The sequence below is a fragment of the Bemisia tabaci genome, chromosome 6 (assembly GCF_918797505.1).
Source record: "Bemisia tabaci chromosome 6, PGI_BMITA_v3".
In the NCBI taxonomy this organism is placed as follows: domain Eukaryota; kingdom Metazoa; phylum Arthropoda; class Insecta; order Hemiptera; family Aleyrodidae; genus Bemisia; species Bemisia tabaci.
Window position 1 is genome coordinate 2,691,675 of NC_092798.1, and position 27,005 is coordinate 2,718,679.

A 27,005-nucleotide genomic window follows, 5' to 3' on the forward strand; every position below is an offset into this window, starting at 1 on the left:
TCCAATTTAAAAGTTTTGTTTTTTATTTACAAGTGGAATGCACATTGCTCAAAATATTCATATACAGTATGTAATTAAAAGTGGATATACATTCTCAATAATTTTTAGTTATAACGTAGAATAAAAGAGGTATAATATTAAAACACTTACATAAATCTGTACATGATTATCTATTTTACAAGATTACACCTCTTTGTATTTAGAAATGAATAATTTTGGAATGATTCTGGGAGATGTAGTTTTTTATTGAATTGTGGGCATTATCCTCTAACGTCGTTAAATGTCATTAAAACGTTATCGATTAATAATTCTTGAGAAAGATGAGACGTTGTTGCGATGAATTTAAGTTACAGTTTTTCTTGCCGAATATGATCATCGTCACAGAGCTCCCAGATTTCATTTGTTTCTTTCGTTTCCAAATATCGACTAGTTTTATGAATCTTTAGAGTAAATCTAACAAAGAAAACAAGGACATAGCTTTTAATTTAAACAATAAATAAATCATTCATTTAAAATACGTTTCTCACTACTTGCAGGTAAATGAATACCTAAACATGAAATAATGGGGTTTTATATCACAATAAAAAATTAAAACGGAAATAGAACAGTTATATATACAAGACTATCATCTTAATGAACTTTCGTGCACCACCAATATGCCCATTAGGCCCAAAAAGGGAGAAAAGGTCCAAAAGGGTTTGAAGAGACTCTGTTCGAGTTTTTTTTAAAAATTGCTGAATGAAGCCCTAAAGGTCTACGGAAAAGGTACCCTCCACCTAAGGTTCTTTTGGCAAAATTCCAGGGCCCCTGGTCCATCAGGCCAGTTCGCTCCTGAGCTTAACCAGCTCTCGATGAATTTCAGTCCTAGTAGGAGTGACATTCTCCTGATCTACTCCTCGGAGTTGAACGTCTTATTCGAGCTTAAGGGAAAAGGACTTTGGGGTGCTTCCTGATGAAGAGAAAAAAAGGTTCAAAAGGGTTCGGAGAGGCTCTGATGGATTTCTAAAAAAAAACTTGCTGGAAGCCTCTAAGTTCTCCGAAAAAGAGCCCCTTCAATTAGGGTTCTTTTGGCAAAATTTTAGAGCGCCTGGCCCTTTAAGGCAAGTCCGCTCCAGCGCTCGATGAAATTCAAGGACTGACAATCTTTCGACCGACTACTCGAAGTAGAGCGTCTGATGAAGAGAAGAAGAGTTCAAAAGGGTTCGTAGACGCTCTGATTACTTTCTAAAAAAAAGTCACCAAATGCCCTCAAGTTCTACGAAAAAGGGTTCTTTTGGCAAAATTTTAGGGCACCTGGCCGCTCAAGGCCAGTTGGCTCCAGCGCTGGATGAAATTCAATCCTGATAGGAGTGAGAATCTTCCGATGGGCTACTCGGAGTAGAGCGTCTTATCCGAGCCTGATGCGGAGCCGGGGGATGAAGCGTTGACCTTGTCGGGGAGGAAGTGATCGAGGGGCGGGGGCAGGGAGGGGTAGTCGGGCCGCATGACCGTGGGCAGGTACCCGGTGCCGGCGTAGGGGGGGCCGAGGAAACTCCGGTTGACCCGGTGGTGGGGGTTGAAGGCCCGCTGAAGGGCCGCCGCCGCCGCGTACGGGTGGGGCCCCAGCGGGGAGAACGCCGAGCGCGGCTGCAGGGGGCTCTCCGGATCGGGGCACGCCTGCAACAGAAAAGGAGGAAACGGGAAATTTAGAAAATGGAAAATAAACAATTAATTAAAAGATGTACCAACCAGAACACGCATATTATGAAGAATTAACAGTATATTTTCTCGGATGCATTTTGGTTAATAGCCATCTTCAGCAAGGTATATAGAGGTAGTATATCTCTTTGTTAAAATTATGCATTATTTATGTAAACTTAGATATCATAGTTAATTGTAAGTTATTATCAGTTTAGTCAAACTTTAAAAGACGTATAACACGTCTACAAGTGATTGAAATTGTACACTGTTTATTTTCTTGTGCAAATGAAAAAAAAAAATCTTCAGCAAGAAAAATTCACAAAACACAAGAATGAGCACTATATGAAGATAAAGGAGTATCATAATGCATGTTAAAACCTATGATCAAGAAAGCCAAGGCACAGTAATGAAAGAGTTATAAAGAGTTAACTTTTCTGTTAATTCTTCATAATATGCGTGTTCTGGTATATGTTTCAATTAATTGTTTATCTTGTATTGTTTGAACACGCAAGATGCGATTCTCTAATGATAATGGAGAAGTTGAAAAAAATGTTCAAAATTGACGTGACGTCTCGTGCACCCTAAAAAATGCACCGAAAATTTGACATGGAACCACTATTATATTTACAAAAAACACATTATATTTTCCAGTAGTACATATTTCTTTTTCATCAGTTTAAAAGGGAATAATCAATGCAGAGAGTGCAAACATTTCAAAATCATGAGTTGAAAAACGCTGACTCCGCGAGTTTAAATATTAGAGCCTAACACAGAGCGGAGCGGCGTGTTAGCAGCGCAGAACGCGCACTGGCGCCTACAAACCTAACGGGATACTTCACGCATTGCGCAACGCGTGAAGTATCCCGTTAGGTTTGTAGGCGCCTGTGCGCGTGTCACGCTGGTTGCCTGCCGCGCCACAACGCTTTAAGCAACTATTTCGCGTCAGAGGCGTTGCACAGTATCCTACAAGATTGAAGGCGCACGAAATAACTAGTTAAAGAGGACTTCCAATTTTGACTGCATCTGTTAATGAAAAATGTTTAATTTGGCATTGGAGCGTTTCCTAGGCTCCCGCTTTGGTTTTCATCTTATCATATCCGTACACTGTACACATGAACATTATGTTTTTATCTGCTCTTAGAGTCTGTGTGTCTGTGTGTTATGACTTGATTCATGAATGAAATGTTTTTAAGAATGAAGGTAGTACTAGTATTGATTTATTTTTGAGGTGGTTCCTGTCATTTAAGTGAGAAGAAAAAGATTTGGACATAACATGTCCACAATTTGAACAATTTTGGACATATTCATGATTGGACATTAAATCATGTGGACTTAATAAAGACTGGACTTAACGTTTAGTGGACATAAATAGCGGTGGACATTTATTTAATGGACGAAAGGTAGGTGGACATAAAGTCCTGGAAGCATATTGGAATTTACTGGAGATTGCTAATTGCCTGCGACAAATACACTGATCCATAAAGAGGAGATTCTCATATGCAACCACTCCCATCATCCTCCCTATTGGGGTACGTGTCAGCAGGCCGATTATTGAATTTGACAGACAGAGCTATAGAGAAAGAATACAAGAGAGATATGGAGGAATCTTATTGGTAGAAGCGAGTGATTGCAATGGAAAAAGGAGGCATAGACGATAGACTAACTAACAGCAACCCACGAGAGACCGTACGGATAATCCATCATTTTTCCCTTAGTCTGTTCTGTAGGAACCAACCATTTCAACTGGTAGGATCGCTCCATACTCCCTATGCCCTGTGTCCTCTTCGTCTATCAATTTCAATAATCAGCCCGTAGATACCCATTCTGCCGTGCTGAGGAAGAACGCCGTAAGAACATTCGAGAGTTGCCAAATTTCCTTCAGTAAAATGTTTATTGTGAGGAAAGATATTAATATTTTTTCTCGAAATTTTCAGGAACTTTAGGTGAAATTGCAAACAACAATATCTGAAAAATTAGAAGAAAAATATTCATAAGTTTACCGAGTTATTCGTGTTTTGTAAATAGAAATTTGGCAACGCCTGAAGGCTCATTACGGCGTTTTTCCTTTGCACTAGAGTACCTGCATAGCGAGAGTATAGACAGATGTGAAACTCCGAAAATCCATCAGGCCTTTCACCGATGCCTCCGCGAATAAAGTTAGGGCCCAGAAATGCAGCCAACGTATTAATTTCAATTATCCAGAGCGACTCACTAATGCAATTGTTACGAACCATCGTTTATAAAGCACGTATTTGACTTAGTTTTTGCCTAAATTTACTCTTTTTTGCGGAAGAACGCTCATTTATGTACATTCTAAGCCATCTTAGTTAGAATTGGAATCTGCAGACTGGCAGTGAAATTTTGTGCATTAGAAGTTGGTTAGAAGGGTGGCTGCACTTTTGGGCCCTAAGCCCTCCATAAAGCGATCCGTCCATACTCTCGCTATGTAGGCACTCTACTTTGGACGACAGCATTGTAACCCCTTTGGACTCTCTGACGTCATTCTTGGAGCCGGACTGTGTTATGCTTACCGCCATCATTTCTATTGCGAAGAGGACGTCGCCTTTGCACTGCTGGAGGGCGGCCTCGACTTCCTGTCTTCTCCTGCCCGGGAAGACTCTGAGGAGGGTGTCGACGGGCGACCTCTGTTGGAAGTGACTGGAGCGACTAGACGGGGGCAGGAGGTAGGGCGCGTAGCCGTGCGGCGGCGACTCCGGCGACTCCGCCCGCGGACACTGCTGCTTCGGTAACGATAAGTTCTCCGGGCCCACTTCGCTACTACTGCTGTCCTCCTAGAAAAAGAAAAAAAAAAAAAAAAAAAAATTAAATTAATCAGATTTTATTCCTACATCATCGAGGGCAAATATGTCGTAAGATAAGTGGCCGTCCCTAAATTACTTAACGCTCTACACGGAGAAAAAAACCTCGTGCGTAGGACCCGAAGTTTAGGTCATATGGATCTATGAAGTTTCCAGATTGAGCATCTGAACACTTTAGGTCTAGCTGCCGAGGTTCGGATCACACATCTGAAACTTCAGTTCTTACATCTGAAGTATTTCAGATGCGAGAACCGAAGTTTTTCGGATGTGAAAACCGAAGTTTTTCGGATGTGAAAACCGAAGTTTTTCGGATGTGAAAACCGAAGTGCTTCAGATGTAAGAACTGAAATTTCACATGTGTGATCCAAACTTCAGCAGCTGGACGTTAAGTGTTCGGATGCTCAATCCGAAAACTTCAAACTTGCAAAGGGTAGAATTTTGAAGGCTTAACATATTTTTTTACCTAAGGAGGAAAGAAAACTCGGCTTTTTAGAACTTTGAAAAGAAAAAACATTTTTTTTTTTTTTTTTTTTTTTTTTTTTTTTTTTTTTTTTTTTTTTTTTTAAGATGACATTTTAAATTTTTTCACATCATTCTTACCGTTTTTCTGAATCCGCATTTTATGAAAAAGCTAGCAATTTCATGACAAGTGATATTTCAGGGGTAAAATTCTAGAAAATATTATAAATGATCGGGCACTATAACGAGAAGTTTTATCTTGGATCATTTTCATTCATTTTTGTCCAAAAATTGGGGTACTGCCATCACTCCCGCTAAGCCCAGCAGATCTCTTGTGTTTATTTAATACGTTTAATACTTTCAACTTTTGAACGCTTGCTTGCTGCTGGTAAGTTTTCCTTACCTCGGTCTGTAGAGGGCTCATGCGGGACTCGATCTGTGGCGAAGAGGGTGAGGGGCGGTTCGGGGACGGCAGGGACGTTCGGGCGTTCGGAGGGGTCAAACTCCGGGATCTGCTCCTGCTCCTCGACTGTCCTTTTTCGCTTCCAGCATCCTCCTCCTCTTCCACTTCAGACTCCATTTTTGCTCGTTTCGAAACTGAAAACACACACAAAAAAACAAATCTTTCAGCGAAAAAGTTCTCGAATCGTTGGATGGTGTTCGCGAAAAACCATATTTTTTACGCTATTTTTGATTATTCCGAATAGTGTCAATCGGGGTGAGGGAGGGGAGGATTTGCTTAATTAACGATCGGGATGTTAAAAATCTGCGAGGGAAGAAAAAGAGGATGAAAAAAGATTATATAGTAAAATAATCATATCTACCACCATATATTTATAAAAGTTATAACTTATCCAAAGATAATAAAGCTGACGCTCAGCGGCTCGGAAAAATTAATTTAATTCCAATTTGATGATTTTACTGAAACTTGTGAAAGAAACAATTTATGAATGCTACGCGCGAAATAATGTAAGAATGAAATGAAATGAAATAAAGGGATTCCCTTCAAGATTTGACAACTGCACGGAAATAAAAGCAGTATATTAACTCTTTCGCTCGCTATACTTGAGACTTATGAGACCTTGTTGCATGATGAACATCAAATTAAAGAGTTTTTGAGTGTCTGATAACAGGGCGAAATTTGAGGATATCTTCGGTAAAAGAGCCTGTACAGCTTGCTGCGAGGATTGTGCAACTTGGCTTTTTATGCACCACTGACCCATTCAACAGCTCTACCTTGCATTTTCCCCCGAAATAAGCACTGTTTTTTTTGCGGAGAAATTTATTAAAGCGAGCTAAGATTGTTAGTACGCGGTATGTATAATATTGTCTCTGTCCGTCGCCGTGGTTGCGGACTTACACCGTCAATTTTCCTGAATCAAGAAACTACTATTGGGACGTACGAGTATTTATACTTGAAGAAATTATGTTACACGCAACCCCTATGCGTATAGTTCCATTTAGCATAAATAGTGCATTTCTGGCTCATCAAGCACATTTTTGCACAGGGAAACTCTGCCGTGACAGCGAAGAAAGCAGTAAACGTCAAATTTTCGAAATCGAGTTTACTCCAAAATTTGTCTAATTCATTTTTGATGAAATCACTGAAACAGCTGAAACAGCAAAATTCATCTCAATTGTAACGAGACAGATGAGAAAGCCGCAGTTATGCAAATCATGACGCAGTTTCAGGCAAAACAGCAGTAAGTGACATTATTCCTCCAGAGAGCCAATGAAAACAGTGCTTTCAAGTAAAGTGCCCCCTCCTCTGCCAATTTGTTACCTGAAAATGTGTTTGTCATGTGTCCAAAACGCAACCACGAGAGCATGCAGAAGATAACACTTACGGCTGTCTTGCCTAACACTAGCATATAACATGAAAATTAATAGAATCCTCTCTATGTAATTGAAATTAAATCGGTCGATTTTAATCATACATACGATTTTTAAGAATCTTTCGGATGATTAGGGGCAATTTCTGAGAAAAAAGGGAGGCTTATTTCAAGAAAATTTTCCGCTCAGCCGCATCTGAGCCTGTTTTCTCAAAACTTCATTTTTGCACCCACTGCTCTCCTCGCCATCACGGCAGAACTGATGCCACATAATTATGGACCGCGTTTAGCAGAAAGGCACCAAGCCACATCAGTTATTGCAAAATTTCATTGGACACTTTAATTTTTTACATGAAAACTGTTGTAAGGATTTTTGGGCAAAATTCAGCAAATTTTTTGCAAAGTACGAAGTAGATTCCTTTAAATTTCCACAGGAACCCGCACAAACGTTCTATTGTAAAAAATTATATTGCCCAGATTCATTTGGCAATAGCGAATGTGGCTTGGTTCCTTTCTACTAAACACGGTCCATATGTTGTTTCTAAAATGAGCCAAAAATAGTAATTGCTAAAAAAAATACTTCCTAGCAAGATAGATACCATTAATCTAATCTTTGTTTTTTTTTTTTTAATTTGTTTATTGTAAGTTCATAGTGCACCTATATTACAAAAAATCCTGATATCAGTAAAATAAAAGTATTTAGTAATGGGATATCTATAAATCTCACTGGAATAACTTTGTAGGGAGGTCAAATTGATCCTATTCTTATATGAGGACTTATATGTAACAATGGCGGATGTGAAAAATGACCTTTTTGAAACACGCTCAAAAAACTGTTTCGGCATCGAGAAAATCTTGAGAAGATACTTGTGATGTGATCTTCGAGATCCGTACATTACGCCAGAGGCAAACATATTAGATTTTTGTGTGACCGAAACAGTTTTTAAGCATGTCTCGAAAAGGTAATTTTTCACATCCGCTATTGTTACAGATAAGGCCTCATATCTGGTCTTAATCTATAGTATAGATAAGTTTATAAGTTTATACGTTTTTTCACTCGAAAAAAGTGGTGCTCATGACCCGAAAGTCCGGGTAGGTTGGCAACTGTGCGCGGAACAAGAGTGGGATCGAGCAAATTCGACACTGGAGTCGCTGCGGAATGCGTCGGGATGAAACAGTAGACGATTTGGTGCGGAATTCGTAATAACGCAGGAATTTCCCTCTATGAGGTTCCTCCGAAACCTATTTAGTGCCTTAATATACAGTAATAAAATAAGATGGGGATCGCATCATCCTCCTCGTGCCAATTCACTCTGGCTCGATTTCCTCTCCCCCCCCCCCCCTGGCACCGTCGTCGTTAGCGGTGTCGTCCTCGAAACGTCATTTTCTCCAACACATTTGTGTCACACGCTTGGTTATAATGTGTGTAAGTCGTAAGTGTCGGATAAACGTTCGTATTATTCTTGGCGCCTCGATACTCGTGTTTGATTTACGCGATATCGGAGAATGGGGCAGGAGTGCTCTTTATGTCCTGAAGTTAATGCGTCATACTGCCGTGTAACGCAGAAACGCCATTTTACATTCACTGGAAAAAAAATACATTGGATCTAGAGTCCAGACTTTTAAAAACATCGACACCCTGGTAAAAATTGGCAAAAATACCATAGACTTACAGCCGGCTGTAAGATTTCCAGTAGCTTCTATAGCCGGCATCACAATTTCTTATAGCCTTTTATAGCCGATGGCGAGTAAGCAACAGCCTGGCGATAAAGTGCATGCTAAACGTTACTAATTACGGATGCTAGGACTTAGTGAGTTTTTGCACTACTGCTCTCTTTTTGGGCCGTAGTATCTTGATTTATTTTGCGAGGAAAGCTCCGTACTTTTGAGGGATGCCTGCAATTCCTAAAATGTTGGAGCGCCTTCAATTTCGTATGATACTGTGCAATACCTCTGGTGTGAAATATAGTTGCTTCAAGCGCCGTGGTACGCTGCGGCGCGGAGCGGCGGGCGGGCAGCCAGCGTAAAACGCGCATTTGCGCCTACAAACCTAACAGGGATACTTCACGCATTACGTAATGCGTGAAGTTTCCCTGTTAGGTTTGTAGGCGCGAGTGCGCCGCCGCTCCGCTTTGTGTTAGGCTCTAATATTTAGACTCGTGGAGTCAGCGTTTTTCAACTCATGACTTGAAATGTTTGCACACTCTGTATGGATTATTCTCATTTTAATTGATGACAAAAATATGTAGTACCTAAAGGAAAATGTAATGTGCGTTTTGTAAATATTAAGGTGATTCCGTTCAAACTTAAGGATTTACAAAGCACACGAATTTCTACACAATTTCTTATAGCCTTTTATAGCCGATGGAGAAAAAGCAACAGCCAGGCGATAAAGTGTAAAGCCCGGCGATAGGAACTACAGCCCAGCTGTATAATTTTTTATCGCTTCGTGTAGCCCGGCAGTATGATTTTTCCCACTTTCTACAACCAGCTATATGATTGTCTATCGCCTTCGTCAGTCGGCTATAAGAACTCCTATGGTATTTTGAAACGCAGCGTCGCAGCTCCTATCGCCAATTTTTACCAGGGCAAGAAAAAGTACTCTTGATTCAATCAGAATCTAGCTTAAATCAAGAGCCAAGCCTCCTAATTTAAGCGGATTTCGTTTTGATTCAAGAGTATTTTCTTGTCAATGTTTTCAAGAGTCTGGACTCTAGATTAAATGTGTTTTTTCCCCCAGTGTTTTTGGAAACAATGTATCATAGCAGAAAAAGTTTCGTACCTTGGGACAATGTTTTTCCAGAATTCTCCAGCAAAAACTATCAAGAACTTAACATGAAAATTTGAGGTGCATGGGTAAAATGGTCTTTATTTTATAAAGTGTTAAGTTCCAAAAAATGAGGGAAAATCTTGATGGACTTACGGCGTTCTTGCTTCGCACGGCAGCATACCTAATTCGGGAATCGATTTTTGGGGTAAAATTAGACTTTTTTTGTTTTATGGAAATATCTCTCAAAATGCTTTCACGGAAAAAATTGAATGCTGCTTCAGCATTTATAATGTAAAAAATGTGCGACAAGTATAAACGCTGATTTCACATTTAAAAAAATGCTACTTTAATTAAGAGTACGGTTAAATTAAATAATACAATGTTCAGTTAGCATTTTTTTTAAATGTAAGAGCATCATTTGATGCTTGTTGCACATTATTTCAAAAGTATATAAATGCTGAATCAGCATTCATTTTTTTCCCGTTTCCTTTTTTTCGTTGGAGCACAATTAAGTTGTGTGTTTTTAACTTGGGTGGTCTTATCCTTTATCGAGTATTTGTGAATGTGTGATTATATACCTTGTGGATTGTTTCTTTCAAACTTAGTTCAAAGTGTTAAATACTGGTGAAAATTGAGACTCTCGATACGCCCGATTCTCAATTTCAATTTGAGGGAAGTCATTTTCAGCTTACTTTTCATAGTTTCTAGTTTCAAATGTATGCGCTTTCATGGAAAGACGGTAAGACCACTACAAATAAGACAAACGGAAACTAACACAATACTTATGGAAATAAAGCAACGGAAAGGATGCGCGTGATAACCGCACGGCGCAGAGATACAACTATTCGTGTTTGATGGAAGTCCATGTTGCGTCTTCAAAATTGAAGGCGCGATGGCGTGAAGCATGAATTCGCAATGCTCCGTTCTATACTGCTAATGAGGTGTCGCTCAGATTCGTGAGAAAATTTTAATAAACGAGGGCCCGATTACGTCTCTCCTACCTGCGGCTAAGTTACACACAGATCTTGAAGCACCACTACAAATAACACAAACCGAAACAGACATATCGTGGAATTAGAGCCTGCTAAAGGACGCGGCTTGACGACGGCGCAGAGATACAACTATTCGTACTTGATGGATGTCCGTGTTGCGTCTTCAAAATTGAAGGCGCGATGACGAGAGGCGTGAACTAGCAATGCTCCGTTTTATGCTGTCAATGAGGTGTCGTTCAGATTCTGGAGAAAATTTAAAGAAAGAGGCCCGAATTGATTTTTATTATCTCTGACTGCTTTGACACTCGATTTTTTTTCAATATGATGTCCAACACTTTTTATGGGATGTATTTTTTTGACGTACACCAAGAAGCCGTATATACCGGCTCCGTACGAGCGTGTTGCGACATCACGAATTTTCGCTAGTGTTCTATCCATTCATTTTTCTTTTTTAAAGCAACCGACGGTTTTTTCTTGAAATTCTTTGCACTCGTCCGAAAGTATTAATAGAAAATTTTAAGAGGTCAGTCTCTCGTGAAACAGTAAAACGAGATCAAAATTTTTTACACGTTTCGATGGAAGTATGCATTTTTGAACTTTATCCATCCAACTTCTTGGTTTTCCTTGCGCAAAATCTTACCTCGCTAAAGAAGAACGTCGTATGAGCCATCGGGTTTTGCCAAATTTTCTTCGACAAATCACGAATTTTCAGGAAAATTTCTAAATATTTTTCTTCCGATTTTGAAAAAGATTTCGTTCATTATTTGATCTAAAAAGTCTGAGATTTTCAAGGAAAAAATATTTATAACTTCCTTTAAAAATAAACATTTTATAGGAGAAAATTTAGCAACTCTCGAATGTACATACGGCGTTTTTACATAGCACGGCAGAACAGGCTCCCAGCACATTGACTCGTATCGCCTCATACGAGCCCTCATTTATAAGTTCCGAACCGGCTGAAAACCCCCAAACCAAACCGCTCCTCGTCGAAAACTTTCCAAGCAACCCGTCTCGGGCCAACTCCACCCGCCGCCGGAATTTCGAGTTAATTTGACTTTTTTTTCGCCCCATTACTTATTTATCTGGTTATAGCCAACAAGGAGGGAGGCGAAACCCCCGCAGTTTAAAAAAAGGAAAAAAAAAACATTCTCGTGGTTTTTTTTAATGACCCGGTGGGGTTTCAACGAGAAGCCCGTTAAAAGTTGGCGAGGGGCCGTGGTCAGTTCCCGGGCCCGGAATGAAGAAGTCCGGAAAAATTAAATTGAAGTGCGGCCGCCGAGCTGTTGCTGAAAGTTATCGTCGATCATGGAGTGGTCGGGAACCTAGAGAGGCACTTTAAAATATACCCTACTCGTTAATATGTATTCATCAACTAAGACTCGGCTCCTTCGCTCCGGCCCGCGCTCGCAATAATGATCCCACGCTAAATACTCTCGTCCCAGTTTATTACCGCGAAAACCGCCTAAGTCCAGATGCGTATCGGATGCTCATACGCGGTTCTGAGTGTATACGTGTATAGAGTATAAATAAGAGTATTTGTTTTGTCCGAGCCCCGCGTGAATAGGCCATACGCAGCGCAGGTTTTCGAAAATAATTGAATTGAGCGCGTGCCGGAGGTGTATTCAAGTTGAGCACCTATTTAGGACTTTAAGCGATGTTGCCGCGTTGGCGGATTTTGATGACTTTTTTTATTATTTGATGAAATTTTATTTATGGGATATACAAGCACACAACACAGTGAAATTGAGAAAAAAGGTCCTAAAAATTAAGTCCAAAGGTAAAGTACATGAAATTCACGTAATAAGAAGAGGATTCGTTATAAGGATGGTGCCGGAAACCATTCTTGGATATATACTACGGCTGCCTCGGTGAGTTATGTGATGGAAAATCAGGGTGAGATTAAAGGCATATTTTAACATTAAAATTTAAATTTACTCAGAGCGCGTAGATTACGTAGAAAGAGTTCAAAATTAAATTATAAGTTAAGAGAAGGTGGGTTTGTATTTCTTTTGTATTATACCGAAATGGGTCATTGAATGGGGTAAAAATGAAAGAATTTTCCATGTTTCGCGTGTGCGAAAAATGAGCGTGTCATGCATGTAATCACACTTCGAACATGTTTTATGACATTATTTAACTTTTACGATTGATAAGGTAATATTGTCGAAGGAGCTTAAAATTAACTGATGGGCATAAAACTGGTAATTGAGTTTTATAAAAGTAAAAAATTCAATTGTCCCGTTCAAGGAAAATTCCAAGTCAAATACAAGTCTAATTAGTCACCAAAATCTAGTCCATATTACTGAACAAATAGCCAATGCCAGACGCATCAATTATTACACTCACTACTCCCATGCTGGTATTTGAAAACGTGTTAAGGAGAACTTCGCACACTGAGAAATGTATTCTACCCTAAATATTGTGAGATTAGTTCAGTTATTGATTTAATACATGAAGTTGTCAGATTTTTTCTAGGAATTGGGAAGGATGAATTAAAGAATTCAGATTAAGTTTTCTCCGTGGACGGTCTTTTACATGCTAATTCTACCGAGAAATCCCGGAGGGAGGTTGGTGAGTATTATTTTCTATTATAATAAATAACACAATAATATAATCAACAAACCACAAATATTTGAATAAAAAAACTAGGGTAGGATCATTTTCGTCTAATTTAAGTTCAATTGAAATTACTACCAGGCGAGTTATTTGTGTAGACAACTTAAAATACAGATCTTGTGATAGGAAAATAGATTTGAGATCATATTTGTATCCTATTAAACGTGACATGCTTCGCCGTAAGCGCGAAGTTAGCGAAATATCTCCTATGTTGTTTTGTATCACGAAAAAACAATCTGTCTAGAAAATGTAGTCACGATCAGGCGATCCACAATGGATCGATTCAATGGGAGAGGTCGGACACGATTTACAAACTTTTAAAGCGTATATATCTGTATTGAAATTAAATTTTGATGTCTAAAAGTGGTTTTATTGGTTTTCTCGTAAAATTTCCCATAAAAAGCACACCTTAAAATTAATATTTTGGCGATATAAACGTGAAATTGTACAATTTTTGTCTTAAATTTCATGTCCGCTTTCTTCAAAAGACTCGTTCCACTGTGTGGACTAGTCGCATCCACGAATTTACCACCCCAGATGTGTGCACGTCGCGCGCAAACGTGTATTAACAAACCACGTGGTCAGCGTTTTTCGTGGTTTCATAAACCCCGTATGGTTTAGATTTTGACTAAAGGAGGTTTAAGGAGGCCTTATCACTGCACCATTGGAAGGAAAAATGTCACACACTTCGAGTAAATTCAACAGTTTAACTCTGGAAAAAGATACTTGCAAGGTATTGCATATTTTGAGATGCTTCACCCTCGCTTATGACCATAAGGTAAAAAGGTGTTCCATAAATACGACCATGAGCACGGTCTTTAGGTCTGAACTCCACTCTATTATCACTGGTAACGAAAAGATTATAAACCACGGGATATCTTCGCACAATCCGGCAACTTCTGGCGTAAGCCTCGTTAATGCGGGTCTTAGCTTGCAACTGTTAAGCAGCGAGTGACTTTTACCAGTCTTCGCCCCTCTGACATGAGATCCTATCTCAATCTCCCCGTGAGCCCTGTTTTACGTATAAATCCATGCTTTCTTGGGCTCATGCGGAAATCGAGATACGCTCTTACGCAGCGTGCAGCTTCACTCGTGATCGGCCGCGGTCGCGCACTTGAGGTTTCACGATTTAGCGAGTCTAATTATTGCTTTTTGCCGGCCGAGCAGTGGCGAGGCGTCAATGATCGAGTTTCGATTTTTCCCCCATTTGAAGCCGTGGTAAAGAATCGATTATTAAGGTGTTCGTTGCGAACATCCCGTTCATCGATTCTTCTCCATAGGTTTAAATAGCAGATCAATCGATACATCGCAAAGCACGCCACGCTACTGTTCCACGCTACGGTGTGGCAAGTGAGTTGTTCTCCCGAGGGTTGATTTTATCGAGGATTTCGTCGAAAGTGTCAAAACAGCAGGTGAATGGAGTATACACCGCGTTGAATAGACTCAGGCACTTGCCGTAGACGTGAAACATGTATTCAAAACGAATCAATACCCCGACAATGAGCCTGTTGCAAGATGCGGGAATTTGTGAATTGATGACTGATTCCAGTTGCAATTAACTTTACGAAAAGAACGATGGTGCTATTAGAAAATCTTGAAAACACCTTCCAAACTCAAAAAATGCTGTTTTAGAAACCGACCCGTTTAAAACGGTCACTTTTACGCGAGAACGGATCCGGCACACTCGTGGAGTCACAGAACATGACAAAACTGGTCTCTTCATCAAGCGGCTGCCTCACTGGCAGCATAGAACGGAGCATCACGAGTTCACGCCTAGCGCCATCGCGCCTTCAATTTTGCAGACGCAACACACACATCCATCAAGCACGAATAGTTGTATCTCTGCGCCGTCTTTCCATTTGCTCTATTTCCATATTGTGTTAGTTTCGTTTGTTTCATGTGTAGTGGTGCCTCAAGGGCTACGTGAGCAACACAGCCGAAAATAGGATGTGCCCTAATCAATTATTCTTTTTAAAAGAAAAAAAAAATGTTAGATGCCTCTCAAGCTATCAAAAAGGCGCACGTCTAAAAATTGACTGCACTAATTTTTTTGAGAGAGTGACACATGGCGGATAAGGGGGGGGGGGTGATAAAGTGTCTTTACGTTACCAAAAAGGTGAACGTTTCGAAGAAAATAATTTTTTACCGATCTAAATGAATTTTACGTATAGGTATTTTAACACTTGACGAAAGTTAAGCTATTTTGATTCCCTCACTTAATGGCGCTCATCATCCCCTTGTCGAAAACTATAATCGAGGCAAATTTTCAATGCCTCAAAGCTAAAATTACGATGGAGTTTGACCAATTTTTCGGGTAGCGAAATCTAAAAGCGTAAAGGGTAATAACGTGAATTTGCATTTTATTTAATCGGATGTCTGCTAGTGAGTGGAATAATTGTCATTCATTACAGCCTGATTAAACCAGTCTGTCTCAATTGTTCACATCCTCCTCTTCAAAATATTGAGCTTTGGATACAAAATCTAAATTCAGCAATTAAAAAAGAAAAAAAATAACACCTTAAAACAACAACTAACCTAACAATCGATTTAACACAAAATTGTGTCGAGCAACCAAGCCCTTTATATTGATCTGACAAAAAAAGCAGCATGAAGTAACATAAAGTAGGCATTGGAACAACACTGAACACGGAAAATCTAAACCGTATTTACTGAATAAAAATCCGTGTTTAAAGGCCGCGAGTTCTAAATTTACACTTTATGTTTTCATCGGGCAATTGCTCAACTTAAATTTGTAAAAACTAATCCAATTATTCTTCTCCACGCAAACAAAAAAAAGGGCAAAAAGGGGAAACATTTTGTGGAATCTTCAAGGAATGATGTTAATATGTTCTCTTTTCAAAAAGTAACATTATTAGAGGAGTTTTTAAAACATCGCAAACAAAATGCGTAGTTTGGAAGTTTCTCCATTGATATAACATTTAATGTATTTATTTATTACTACAATAATAACTATTAAACATTTTCATGACAATAACCGTTAACATTTTGACGAATTTAGCAAGTGTAAGCAATTTCACAATATTTTTCAATTGTTGAAAATATTTTCAAATTATTTTAGAAACTGTTTCAGTTACTTACAGTGCTCTATCTTCCGATATGCTACTTCAATTCTTGGGTCATTTTTTGGCGCTCTAAATTTTCTATCGATACGGAAGTATTGAAAAAGACTCTGAGACGGGCCACATTGTTTTCAGTGGGTGCATTATCATATATATTAATTTCCTCTTCTTTTTTATGTGGATTCAAGTTTAAAAATTCTCGTGAAAGGGACTACTAAAAACCCAGAAATCGTGATTTAGAGAATCCCGATTATAAGTAATTTTATTTAATTATTATCATTATTTTTTTTTTAATCTTTTGGCTGATTTTGAACTTGATGTCGAAAAAAGTTCGGCACAGTCTGCAATAATTCAATTAAATTTGATCCGTTTAATGACGGGCTTTTTCAAAAATATATTCAACACAAGAATGGCTCTAAAAGCTGACGTGATGATAATTATATTTTTGAAAACAGGAAAAAGTGACTGGTCCTGTTTAGAAATATTCTTGAATTTCCCTCAAAAAATATTTCCTCTGAATCAAAAGAGACAAGTTGAAAAAGTTGTTGAAAAAGTAAAAAGTTGATCGAAATGATCCCGGTCCATTGCCACATTAGATCCTGGTAACTTAATCAATTTATGAAACAATCGATTTTTTCTCATTTTTTTTTATTCGTACAAACTAGATAGAACAAAAGTTACACTTTTAGACATCTATATGCCTTTAAAAATCTTAATTGAAATGAGCGATAGATGTAACTGCACAGCATTTAGACCCATGACTTCAGTCACGGGCTTTCCGCTTGTTCAAGAATATTTCCGCTTGAATCATGCCACTATATTCTCCATTGGATACTGTATTATCGTGTGAAATGCCTGTTGCGGACAATAGCAAAAGTCCCACACCTAATCGCAAGCAGAGGATCTCATTTGGACGTATTTCTGCCAAACGGAACTATGTGCATTAAGACATGAGCCCTGCGACCCATAAGAATACATGCTCAATAGGGCTCGCGTCATAATGCACATAGTTCCGTTTGGTAGAAATACGTCCTTTTCGAAAACTTGAGTATAACCCCCAGCGAAGGATTCAAATTACAAGTGGCCCTCTTTGAATTTTCGCCGCTCGGTCTTATCCGTAAATATTTAGAAAAGGTGTTAGATTTGGTTTTGAGATCCGATGGGTTGATACGGGATAAAAAATACTCTCGAGTGTGCCAAATAAGTCTGTGACGTGTGTATCATTTTACGTTTTTCGTTTTATCAAAGGGGTATCATTTCAAAGCCTATCCGATGAGGCCATGATCTCGTTCTTTCGAGCTAATCCTAGAAAATCCACTGTTGGTCTTGTGGGAATCTTATCAGATCATGGATTGCGCCACGTTTCGGGTTTTTGATACTGCAAACTTTTACCTCAGACGTTCTTCGTCACAATATTGATAAATGGACCTATTTCTGTTAAACGGAACGATGATCATTAAGACATGACCCTGAGATTTAAAAGCATATAAGCAAAACAGGGCTCATATCATAATGCACATAGTTCCGTTTGACAGAATTTCGTCCAAATATGCTCCATTGTAGAATTGAGGGGCTTGGAGGGCTCGGCGCATAAGAGCAGTTTTCACTATTTCAAGATATACTTGTTTGAAGTTTCAAAATTACATGAAGCCGTAGGGCGGAAAAGAAGTTTAAACTCACTTTTCGATGCTGTATAGGTGGATTTTAGTCGTGGATTTTTCACAGAATATACTTTCAAACTAGTTTTAATTGAGTTCATGAATATCTCAATTTTTCAAAAACTGCACCTATGCGCCTTGGCCTTCATGTCCCTCAATTAAATCAATCACACGTGATTGAGAAAATCAACCCCGCTAATTACAACAGGAGTGACTTGGATCTCGCACTTTTCAACTTGTCCACAGTTTTTTCTTTCCATAAAAAAAAAGAAAAACATTCATGAGAGAGGCTTTACAACGAATATCGAATTTTCCATTTCAACACCCAAGCGAATCAACACATGTAGGTGTGAATTAATATGTCAGCATTGAATACGCTCATTTCGTAAGATCGAACGCGTACGAGGGCTTTATTTCGCTTCAACGGACGGAAAATTCTCGACATGTTATAAGTGAAAATTAAAACCGAGCTCCTTCTCAAAGGCTGGAAAAGCCCGCGGAGTGGGTTATTAAGTAGTTATTACCCTTGGCGCGACTATTGAATAAAACATAATTAATCGATATTTTACAGATGCTTTTGATTCTCGCCTCCGGGCTGAAATATCTGCGCATCGGGCCTCGTGAAAGAAGAGCGAGAGAGCAATACTCGGGCGTAAAAGGTTATTAATTCAATCATGTGTTCAGCTGCGGAAAAGGTGGTTAGCTGGATGTGAACTGATGTCAGCGAAACCAATTATGCGGTGAATGGTTTTTAAATGAGAATATCATAAGCATCAAATGTAATACGACTGGGAAACGGTGGCGGGGGTCGGCGGGGGAGGGGGAGGGTTGAAAGAGGGTGTCGGTATAAACGGGGGTTCTGGGACAGGGGCATCGGCAGCCAGTCCGACACTACCAGCTTCATCTGTGTTTAATTTAGCCGCCCGCGAGTTCAGCATCCCTTCGTATCAACCCTCTGCCAACGAATCTCCGCAACTTCGAGTGGCGCACGTTTATTCTGCCGTGCTAAGGAAAAACGCCGTATGAGCCTTCAGACGTTGCTAAGTTTCCTTTGATAAAACCCGAATTTATTGGGAAAATTGTGAATATTTTCCCCCAAAATTTTCAGACAATTTTGCACGTAATTTAATCTATAATATTTGAAAATTTCAAGGAAAGATATGCATGAATGTTGATAAAAATACATGTTTTATCGAGGGAAATTTGGCAACTCTCGGATGTTCATACGGCGTTCTTCCTTAGCATGGCAGGATTGAGGCCCGTTTTAAAGCTTGATATTATTTAAGTTAGTTTGTTGTAATCGTCGCTTCCCCCACGAAAGAACGTACACTGAAAAAAAAGATTGGTAGAATTAACCATTCCTTTACGCTGTATTTCACACAGCGTGAATTCAACGTCGATTCTGCCAGAGGAATGTTACCTGTACCAACGTTTACCTTTTTTCTGGCAGAATTTACTCCGAATTGACGCTGTGTGGAATACAGCGTGCGTGAAGGAATGGTGAATTCTACCAATCGATGTGACTATACGTGTCGATGTTACCAAATTTCCCCTCGCAAATTGCAGTTTTACCATACTGAAGAAAAAGTCCCTTGGATCCGGAGTCCAGACACTTAAAACATTTGACAAGAAAAAACACTCTTGATTCAATCGGATTTTTGCTTGAATCGAGAGCCAAGCATCGTAATGTAAGCGGATTTCCTTTTGACTCAAGCAAAACTCCGGTTGAATCGAGATTATTTTGTCTGGTCAAAGTTTTTAAGAGTTTGGACTCTTGATTCAAAGACTTTTTTCCAGAGCAGGAGAATCTTGGGCATTTCCAACCGAAAATTTCCCTGATTTTTCCTTTGATCTCATGCAAAAATGAAAATTTTGACAAAAATCGCGGAAGTACATTCTTGTAAAAAATTGAATTGTTTGAGTCAATTTCGCAACCATGGAATGGGGTTACGTTTCTACGTCCGGGATACTACAAAATATGACCTTTTAAGGAAAGAGGAATCGAAGTCGGCACAAGAAACTCAAAATTAAACCGATTAATTTCAAGACGACGTAAGCGCTAACAAACAATATTTAGAGAAGCGGAGGAGAAATTATCTAATTCGACCGTAACCGGTCAGTAAAAACCTTAAATTTTAAAGCTTTTTTGAGACCATAAAACTTAACATTCTTAAATGTCGTTCTGTTATATGATGCATATTGGCACAGGCAATAATGATCTAGCTAAACCCCGTCATTGAAATTTTTGCGCTTCCATCATCTGAAAATTAACCAGTTCGATTAATTGAGCCACTGATACTAATCATAGAATAATTGGACTAATTTCTTGGAAACACCAAACCGAATACCGTGAGTGGATATAGAGCGAAGCAAAACAGTAACATTTGCTACATTGCGGATTTTCAAAATCACATCTACCTAAATTTTTTGGAAAGACAATAAACTATCATCTCCATTCAAAAATTGTTGCAATTTTCCTTGCCTTGAAATATATTTCCGCAAAATTTTAAGCGGAATAGTTGATTGGTTTCCCTCCAAAAAATTTAAAAAAAAGAGGATGATATTTTGAAACACTATATACGCATAACAGGCAATAAAGATGTGCCTGCATTGCTTATACTCTATCAAATTATGTCAGTTGAAATTTACAAAACCGCAATAACGAGAGAAGGCTATTTGAAATTAACTCTAATCCGTCCTGTTCAGGTTACTAACTTTGCGAAGTAGAAAAAAGCTCTTTCCTTAATATTAACTTTTATCTTTGAAGTACAGCGCACCAAAAATAACTATACTTCTGAATTAATTGAAGAAATTTCAAGGTAAGTAATTGCACTACCAGGGTTCAAAAAAAAAAATAAAATACGAGGAAAAACACTGAAACGCGTCTTTGTAAACTTGAAAGGATATTACATCCATCACTCAAAATTGACATTGCGCTTTTCAAACCAAGTGCCTAATTGCATTCATGTTGCGCCTGTCTGTAGGAGGAAACGAAATAGTTTATAAATCAATAATTGTTAATCTATCATTTTCTCCCTTAGCCTATAGGAACAGTCTATAGTTATTAGTCTATAGGAATCAACTATTTCAACCAAAAGGATCGCTCCGTACTCCCGATATGTTTTCTGCGTCTATCAATTTGTCTATCTATTTCAATAATCAGCACGCAGCAAACACATTCCGTTTATATGATGTAAACCAAACATTTGGATGATCGGTGAAGAATCATATCCACGCATCCCTGTAGGAGCACATGATAAAATCCTAGATTTTTACCTCAATCTGGGCTTCTAGCTGATCAGGGCCAGTGACCAGTCTGTAAACTGATACTTTTTCTATAGAGGAACAAGAGTTGTAGCAGATGGTGAAAGTGAAGAACTTCGTGATTTTTATCTGATTTTGGGTAATCCGGATAATCAGCTAGCAATCGCTTGTAGTGGTTTTGGGTCGTTTCTTCATACTACCGTGCCGAAGAAAAACGTCGTAAGAACATCTAAATGTACCTGAATCTCTCCTTATAAAATGTTTATTTTTGACGAAAATCTGGATATTTTAATTGGAATTTCTTATACCTACATTAAATTGCGAATAAAATTAAGTCTAAAGATCGAAATATTTTTCTAGTTCCAAATACGGGAAATATACAATTACGTATGACACCTGTAAATAAGCATTATCTTTAAGTACAGCAATTATTGTGAATATATTTGAACTTTTATCTTTCAGTAGATTTCACTAAACAGGCCTTCTGGGTTTCCAATCTGTCATTGGATTCTCCAACTCGAAAAAGTTAATAAAAAATTTTACTCGTTAAAAAAAAATTCTAAAAATTCTCGAGTCTCCCGAAAATTCTCAATTCATCAAATAAAATTTAGAGACGTCTACAGGTTTTTAAGGCGTTTTTCTTAAATAAAATTTCATTAGGGCCGGACCGATATCAATTTGGGATGTTCGATCGCACATTGAGATTTTAAGGAAGAGAATGACCACGGTATTGACATTCAAAACATGAGGATTAAAATTCAAGCTAGGATATAATATTTTGAAACCTTTCTCGTGAAAAGAAAATTGAATGAGATATAAAAAATAATAAAAAAGTATAGTTTACATCACAATGATTGCTCCAAACGGAGGCAATGATGAACTAACCTATCAACATATTTGGGTGGCTTCAACCAGCAACAGCTTACTTAGACTTAAAATTGAATGACTTGTTTCATTTTTTAAAAATGCTTCAGAGACAAAATCGAGCATTACAATTTCTTAGATTTTCGATGGATTCTCCTTGCATCAAAAAGAATATTCAAAAGGTTTTCAGACAAAATGTTGTCTAATAACTTTCTTGCCACAAAATTAAAGTGAGAGAGGTAATTAGGCTGATCGTTATTGCTGCATTTTTTTTTATCTCATACATGTTTGTACGTACCACAGGGGTAAAAACTACCTACTGAAGAATTTTTAATGCAACATTCAAGAACCATTAGGCGCTGAGGACCAATATACTTTGAATCCATTTATTCTTCGCATAGGTAACACTTTTGAAATCAACTTGTATTAGTTAAATACCTCAACATTGAATGCACCAGAGCAATGATTGAATCCTTAAATTATTTTATCAATTCAACACAAGTTTCCTTAAAATGACAACTTTTATCATGATTGCTTTGTTCTGAATATAAACGCACTAGGCCTTTTTCAGATGCTCCAAATTTTGAGACTGTCCATGAGAATAGGGAGTGAGGCTTAACAAATTTCCCAAATCCTCGATATAGGTAACATCAATTTTTGAGGAAAATCATGAGTATTTTTCTTTAAATTTTCTTTAAACTTTAAGTTAAATCACTTGCAAAATTGTGCGAAGAATTCGAAGAAAAATATACATTATTTCTCAAGGTAACTCAGTTTCAATGGCAGAAAATTGGCAACATCTGAATAATTATATGACGTTTTCCCTTAGCACGGCAGGACTGGAGTTTGGTATTTCTGCTGTTTAAAATTATTGAAAATAAAAAGATTTTATTCCCACAATCGAGTCAATTTCGTATAGATATCCGTCGCAAACAATCACCGGCAATTTTGAAGCGGCAGGATTTTGCGGTAATATACCTACTACAAAACCATGAAACCGGTTAAAGGCTCCTTCATTTTCCGTAATACTTCACGCCTTGCCACGCAGTTAATTTAGTTGCCTATCCAACTCAAACCCAACCGATGACACTGATTTTACTACTCATACACACGCGTTTACAATACGAGCAAGAGAAAAGCGTTTATTACTATTTCAGGCTAAATAATCCGTACTTTTTCTATGTTTCTTTATTTCTACGTTGTATCACAATCTAATTATTACCACTAGATTTCGAAGCAGTTGCCGGGTATCGCTAATTGCTTGCGACGTATCCACCTTCGAGTCAAAGATGACTATATTTCAGTTGAATTAATTCTACCCGACACTGCATAACTACAAAAACTACAGATGGTTCTGTCATGACTCAATTTTAGTGAAAATTTAATTCCTATACATGACTAAATCTGATTTAACTCGATCCACGTGTCAACTGACTCGACTTGCCTTCAATATGCAAAGTAATATTATTTTTTGTCTTTTTCTTTCCTTTATCGCCCCATTATTTTTATAATCAGGTGTCACAACTAGAACAGGATTAATGAAATATGCCCGATCATGTAATCCGCGAATTGCGTGATCAAAGAGGTATTTTTTTGGAAAAAGTCAGGAAATTTTCAGAAAAATTGCAGAGGGTATTTTTGGGAAAAGTGACTTCGACTTTTCAAGGGACATTCCGAGGAAAATTCTAAAGTTTTTCAATTGTGACAACCATTAATAGGAATATGATTTAGTTGGTAGCAACCAATAAAAAGAATCAACTGGCTACACAGGAAAGAACAAGGTAATCAAAATGACACTCGATCAAGCGGGGGTGAGAAATGTCCCCGATCATACGGTCCTCGGATCGCGTGATCGTTTTTTTAGAAAAGTGAGGAAATTTTTGTTCAAAGCGACTTCGAAAAAAATTTCTTTAAAAATTCCTACGATTCATCGATCTTTTCGACTTTTCAATGGACGTTTCGAGGAAATTTCCAAAAGTTAGAGACCAAAAAAATGTATCTTTTGAAAATTTTGGAAAAAAGAGGACATTTTTTGGAAATGATCCCGGATCGCATGAAATACTCGGCCATAATAATGACACTTTTTGCACCTTTTCGATCAAGAGAACCAACACATAACATAATATTTACACAAATACACTGTTGAAAACTGAGGAGTGAAATTCGGTACCGGAGTCTATACAGCGCCCGAAAACCCAGAGTGCAATGAATGCGAAGTGAAAATAACCCCATAAAACCGTATGACATTCCTCCTTAATAGTGTAAGTCACTCCGCAAGGAAAATAAATTCTGCTCCGTATTCATATTCCTTAGGGTCTTTGGGCGCTACGTAGACTCCGACACAGAATTTCACCCCAAAATTTTTGACAGTGTACACGGGAAAAAAAGTGTTAAGGGTTATCCCCTTAAATTGTGGCACCACTCAAATTGGTTGAATGATATGGACTTTTCCAATTAATTGTGATGGTGCCTCAACGCAAGTTGGGTAGACACCGTAATCTTTGGGTTAGTAACCTAATTTATTGGGGTATACTACAGCACCGAGAAAAATCATGGCTTATAAATCAATTAGAGGCTCATAATATGTAACATGTAACAACATTAATAGATACCTTAGTATGGTTCACAGACTAAGAATCATTAGTTCATTTATGACTATTAGTGGTGTTCCATATGAACCACTAATGGAGAATTTGCAGGCAAATTTTTTTATTGCTTCATCTGAAAGTGCTTAAAGAGCTGAATTCACAGTATTTTTTATACTTTTTTTCTGATATGGGAAATAGTATAAATAGATTTAAAAGTGAGAAAATGCACTTCTTGACGACGTCATTTGGCGGCATTTCACACATATTTTAGCAGATTACTTCATTTTGTCATATCTTCTCCAATAATTGTTCAATTCATGAACCAAGGGTATCCTCGTTGTTCAGTTCACTCAGTAGTTCCCACTTATACACGAAATGCATCAAATTTTAGACACCTGCAAATTCTCTATTAGAGGCTCATAATATGGAACACCATACTAATAGATGTGAAGGCAATTAACACATATTAATAGCATACCATGGTAATGGTATATATACGTTAGTATGGTACGAGATACTTCAGTATGGTCCACAGACTGAGAATCACTAGTTCATTTGTGACTTAGCGGTGTTCCATATAAACCACTAATTGGTTTATAAAACCACAGATTTTCTCTGTGCACAATTGATTGGCAATGCCCATACCACCCAACGACTTTGACATTTTCCCCGCGTAATTTTGAACATTATTAGTATGAAAAAAGTGACTGGACTAACCTGGCGGGCTATGCGCCTCGGGGCTCCCCGGAAAGGCGGGTAGCAAGGCGAGCTGCTGGGGGGCCGGGGGGTCCCTGGGGGCCGCGGTGGAGGACCCGTTGTACATGAGCCCCAACTCCCTGGCCTCGTTCTCCTCCTGGGCCTGCTGCCTCCGGAGGGCGACCTGTGCGGCCATGACCCGCTGCCGCTCGGCGATGAGCGTGCACTTGGCGCAGACACAGTCCCGCCATCGGCAGTACCGCTTGTGGCCCTTGAGGGCGGACACGACCCCGTGGTTCCGGCACCGGGCGCACTTGGGGGTTCGCTGGTAGCGCTCGCTGGCGCGCAGGAAGAACGCGGGCGGCAGCGCCCCGAGCACCGGGTGCTGCTGCATCAGCGACGAGACGTCCACACCGCTCGGTAAACTCATGACTGACTAACCACCCTCCGCTCCGAGCCAGGGGTTGGCCCGGCCCCGCCCCCTCCCTGCATAACTGTATCTCTTCGCGGCGCCGCCGCTCATTGGTCCGCCGCCGACGGAGCTCCGCCCCCCGAGGTGTAAACAGTCTCTTCCCACAAACAACTTTTAATGTGATTCTGATGCGAGTTTCATTGTGAATACAATACCTGTCCCCCCTCCGCGCCCCCTCCCCGCGAGTCGAGGTCCCGCCTCGTATTGGCTCACAATTCATTATCACTTTTTGAATAACTTGTTTCGCCGCCTCGGCGTTGCCGCATTAGGGAGCGTTACTGAATTTCGTTACGTCTGCGTTACGTTGCGTTAAAGGGGGTGTCAGTGCCAGCGTTACGTAACTCACAATTTGACGTATTTCTGCCAAACGGAACTCTGTGCATCATGACGTGAGCCCTGTTATGCATTTATTCTTATGGGTCACAGGGCTCATGTCTTAATGCGCATAGTTCCGTTTGATAGAAATACGTCCAATTGGACAACATTTTGCAATTTGGAACTATAAATTCTAGCCCGGTTTAAAAAAAACGTATGTCGACGGTGAAACTACCAAACCACGTATCTCGGTTTGTGACGTGGCAGACTTCCTATCATACTTTATTTTTTAAATGAAAAACTACTTCACATCCAGTCTTGAAAATTTCTGTGATTTTTCCTCTTTGTGCGGAGAAAATTCCGTGAAAATTTCAAGGAATGATATTGATTTGGTCTACTTCCAAAAAATAAAATGTGAGCGTAGATTTTTAAACACCGCAAACGAGATACGTGGTTTGGTAGTTTCACCGTCGATGTGCCATTAGTTTCCCCATGCACATAAGTGTTTTTCCTTAAGAGTCAGAATTCATAGTTCCAAATTGCAAAATGCAGTCCAATTCATTATCACTTTTTGAATAACTTGTTTCGCTGCCTCGGCGTTGTCGGATTAGGGAGCGTTCCTTGATTTCGTGACGCTTGCGTTACGTTGCGTTAAAAAGAGGTGTTAATGCCAGCGTTACGTAATTCTCTATCGGTAAAAACCCACCTAGAATTCGAGATATATCTTCATCATACTTCCGGTGATATTTATGCCACACATCATTGAAATACTTCAAATTTTATCCAGCTGTATATTCCATACAGTTCCCCATAATTTTTGGGATCTTAAAGAGTGCTCGGGGCTTTGTTACGTGCGAAGTTTTACATAATTTACGAACGCTTTCTCAAAGGTCACAGATC

General features: G+C 39.0%; 1 protein-coding gene across 1 annotated transcript; it reads right to left on the reverse strand.

The window, feature by feature from the left end:
- Nucleotides 1-25,748, reverse strand: LOC109038221 (doublesex- and mab-3-related transcription factor A2). The gene is made up of 4 exons (XM_072301564.1): nt 25,340-25,748; nt 5,362-5,555; nt 4,212-4,472; nt 1-1,656 (listed from the first exon to the last, which is right to left on the reverse strand). The coding sequence occupies exons 1-4, from the start codon at nt 25,746-25,748 to the stop codon at nt 1,369-1,371; spliced, it is 1,152 nt and encodes a 383-aa protein (XP_072157665.1). The 3' UTR covers nt 1-1,368.
- Nucleotides 25,749-27,005: the final 1,257 nt, after the last annotated feature.

Bases quoted from the DNA above. Each gene is read 5' to 3' on its own strand.
- LOC109038221 (XM_072301564.1), bottom strand. From the start codon at position 25,748: ATGAGTTTACCGAGCGGTGTGGACGTCTCGTCGCTGATGCAGCAGCAC. The intron at 5,556-25,339 runs GTTAGTCCAGTC...GTGTGTTTTCAG, and splicing joins CGAGGCGCATAGCCCGCCAG to TTTCGAAACGAGCAAAAATG. The intron at 4,473-5,361 runs GTAAGGAAAACT...TTCTTTTTCTAG, and splicing joins TGAGCCCTCTACAGACCGAG to GAGGACAGCAGTAGTAGCGA.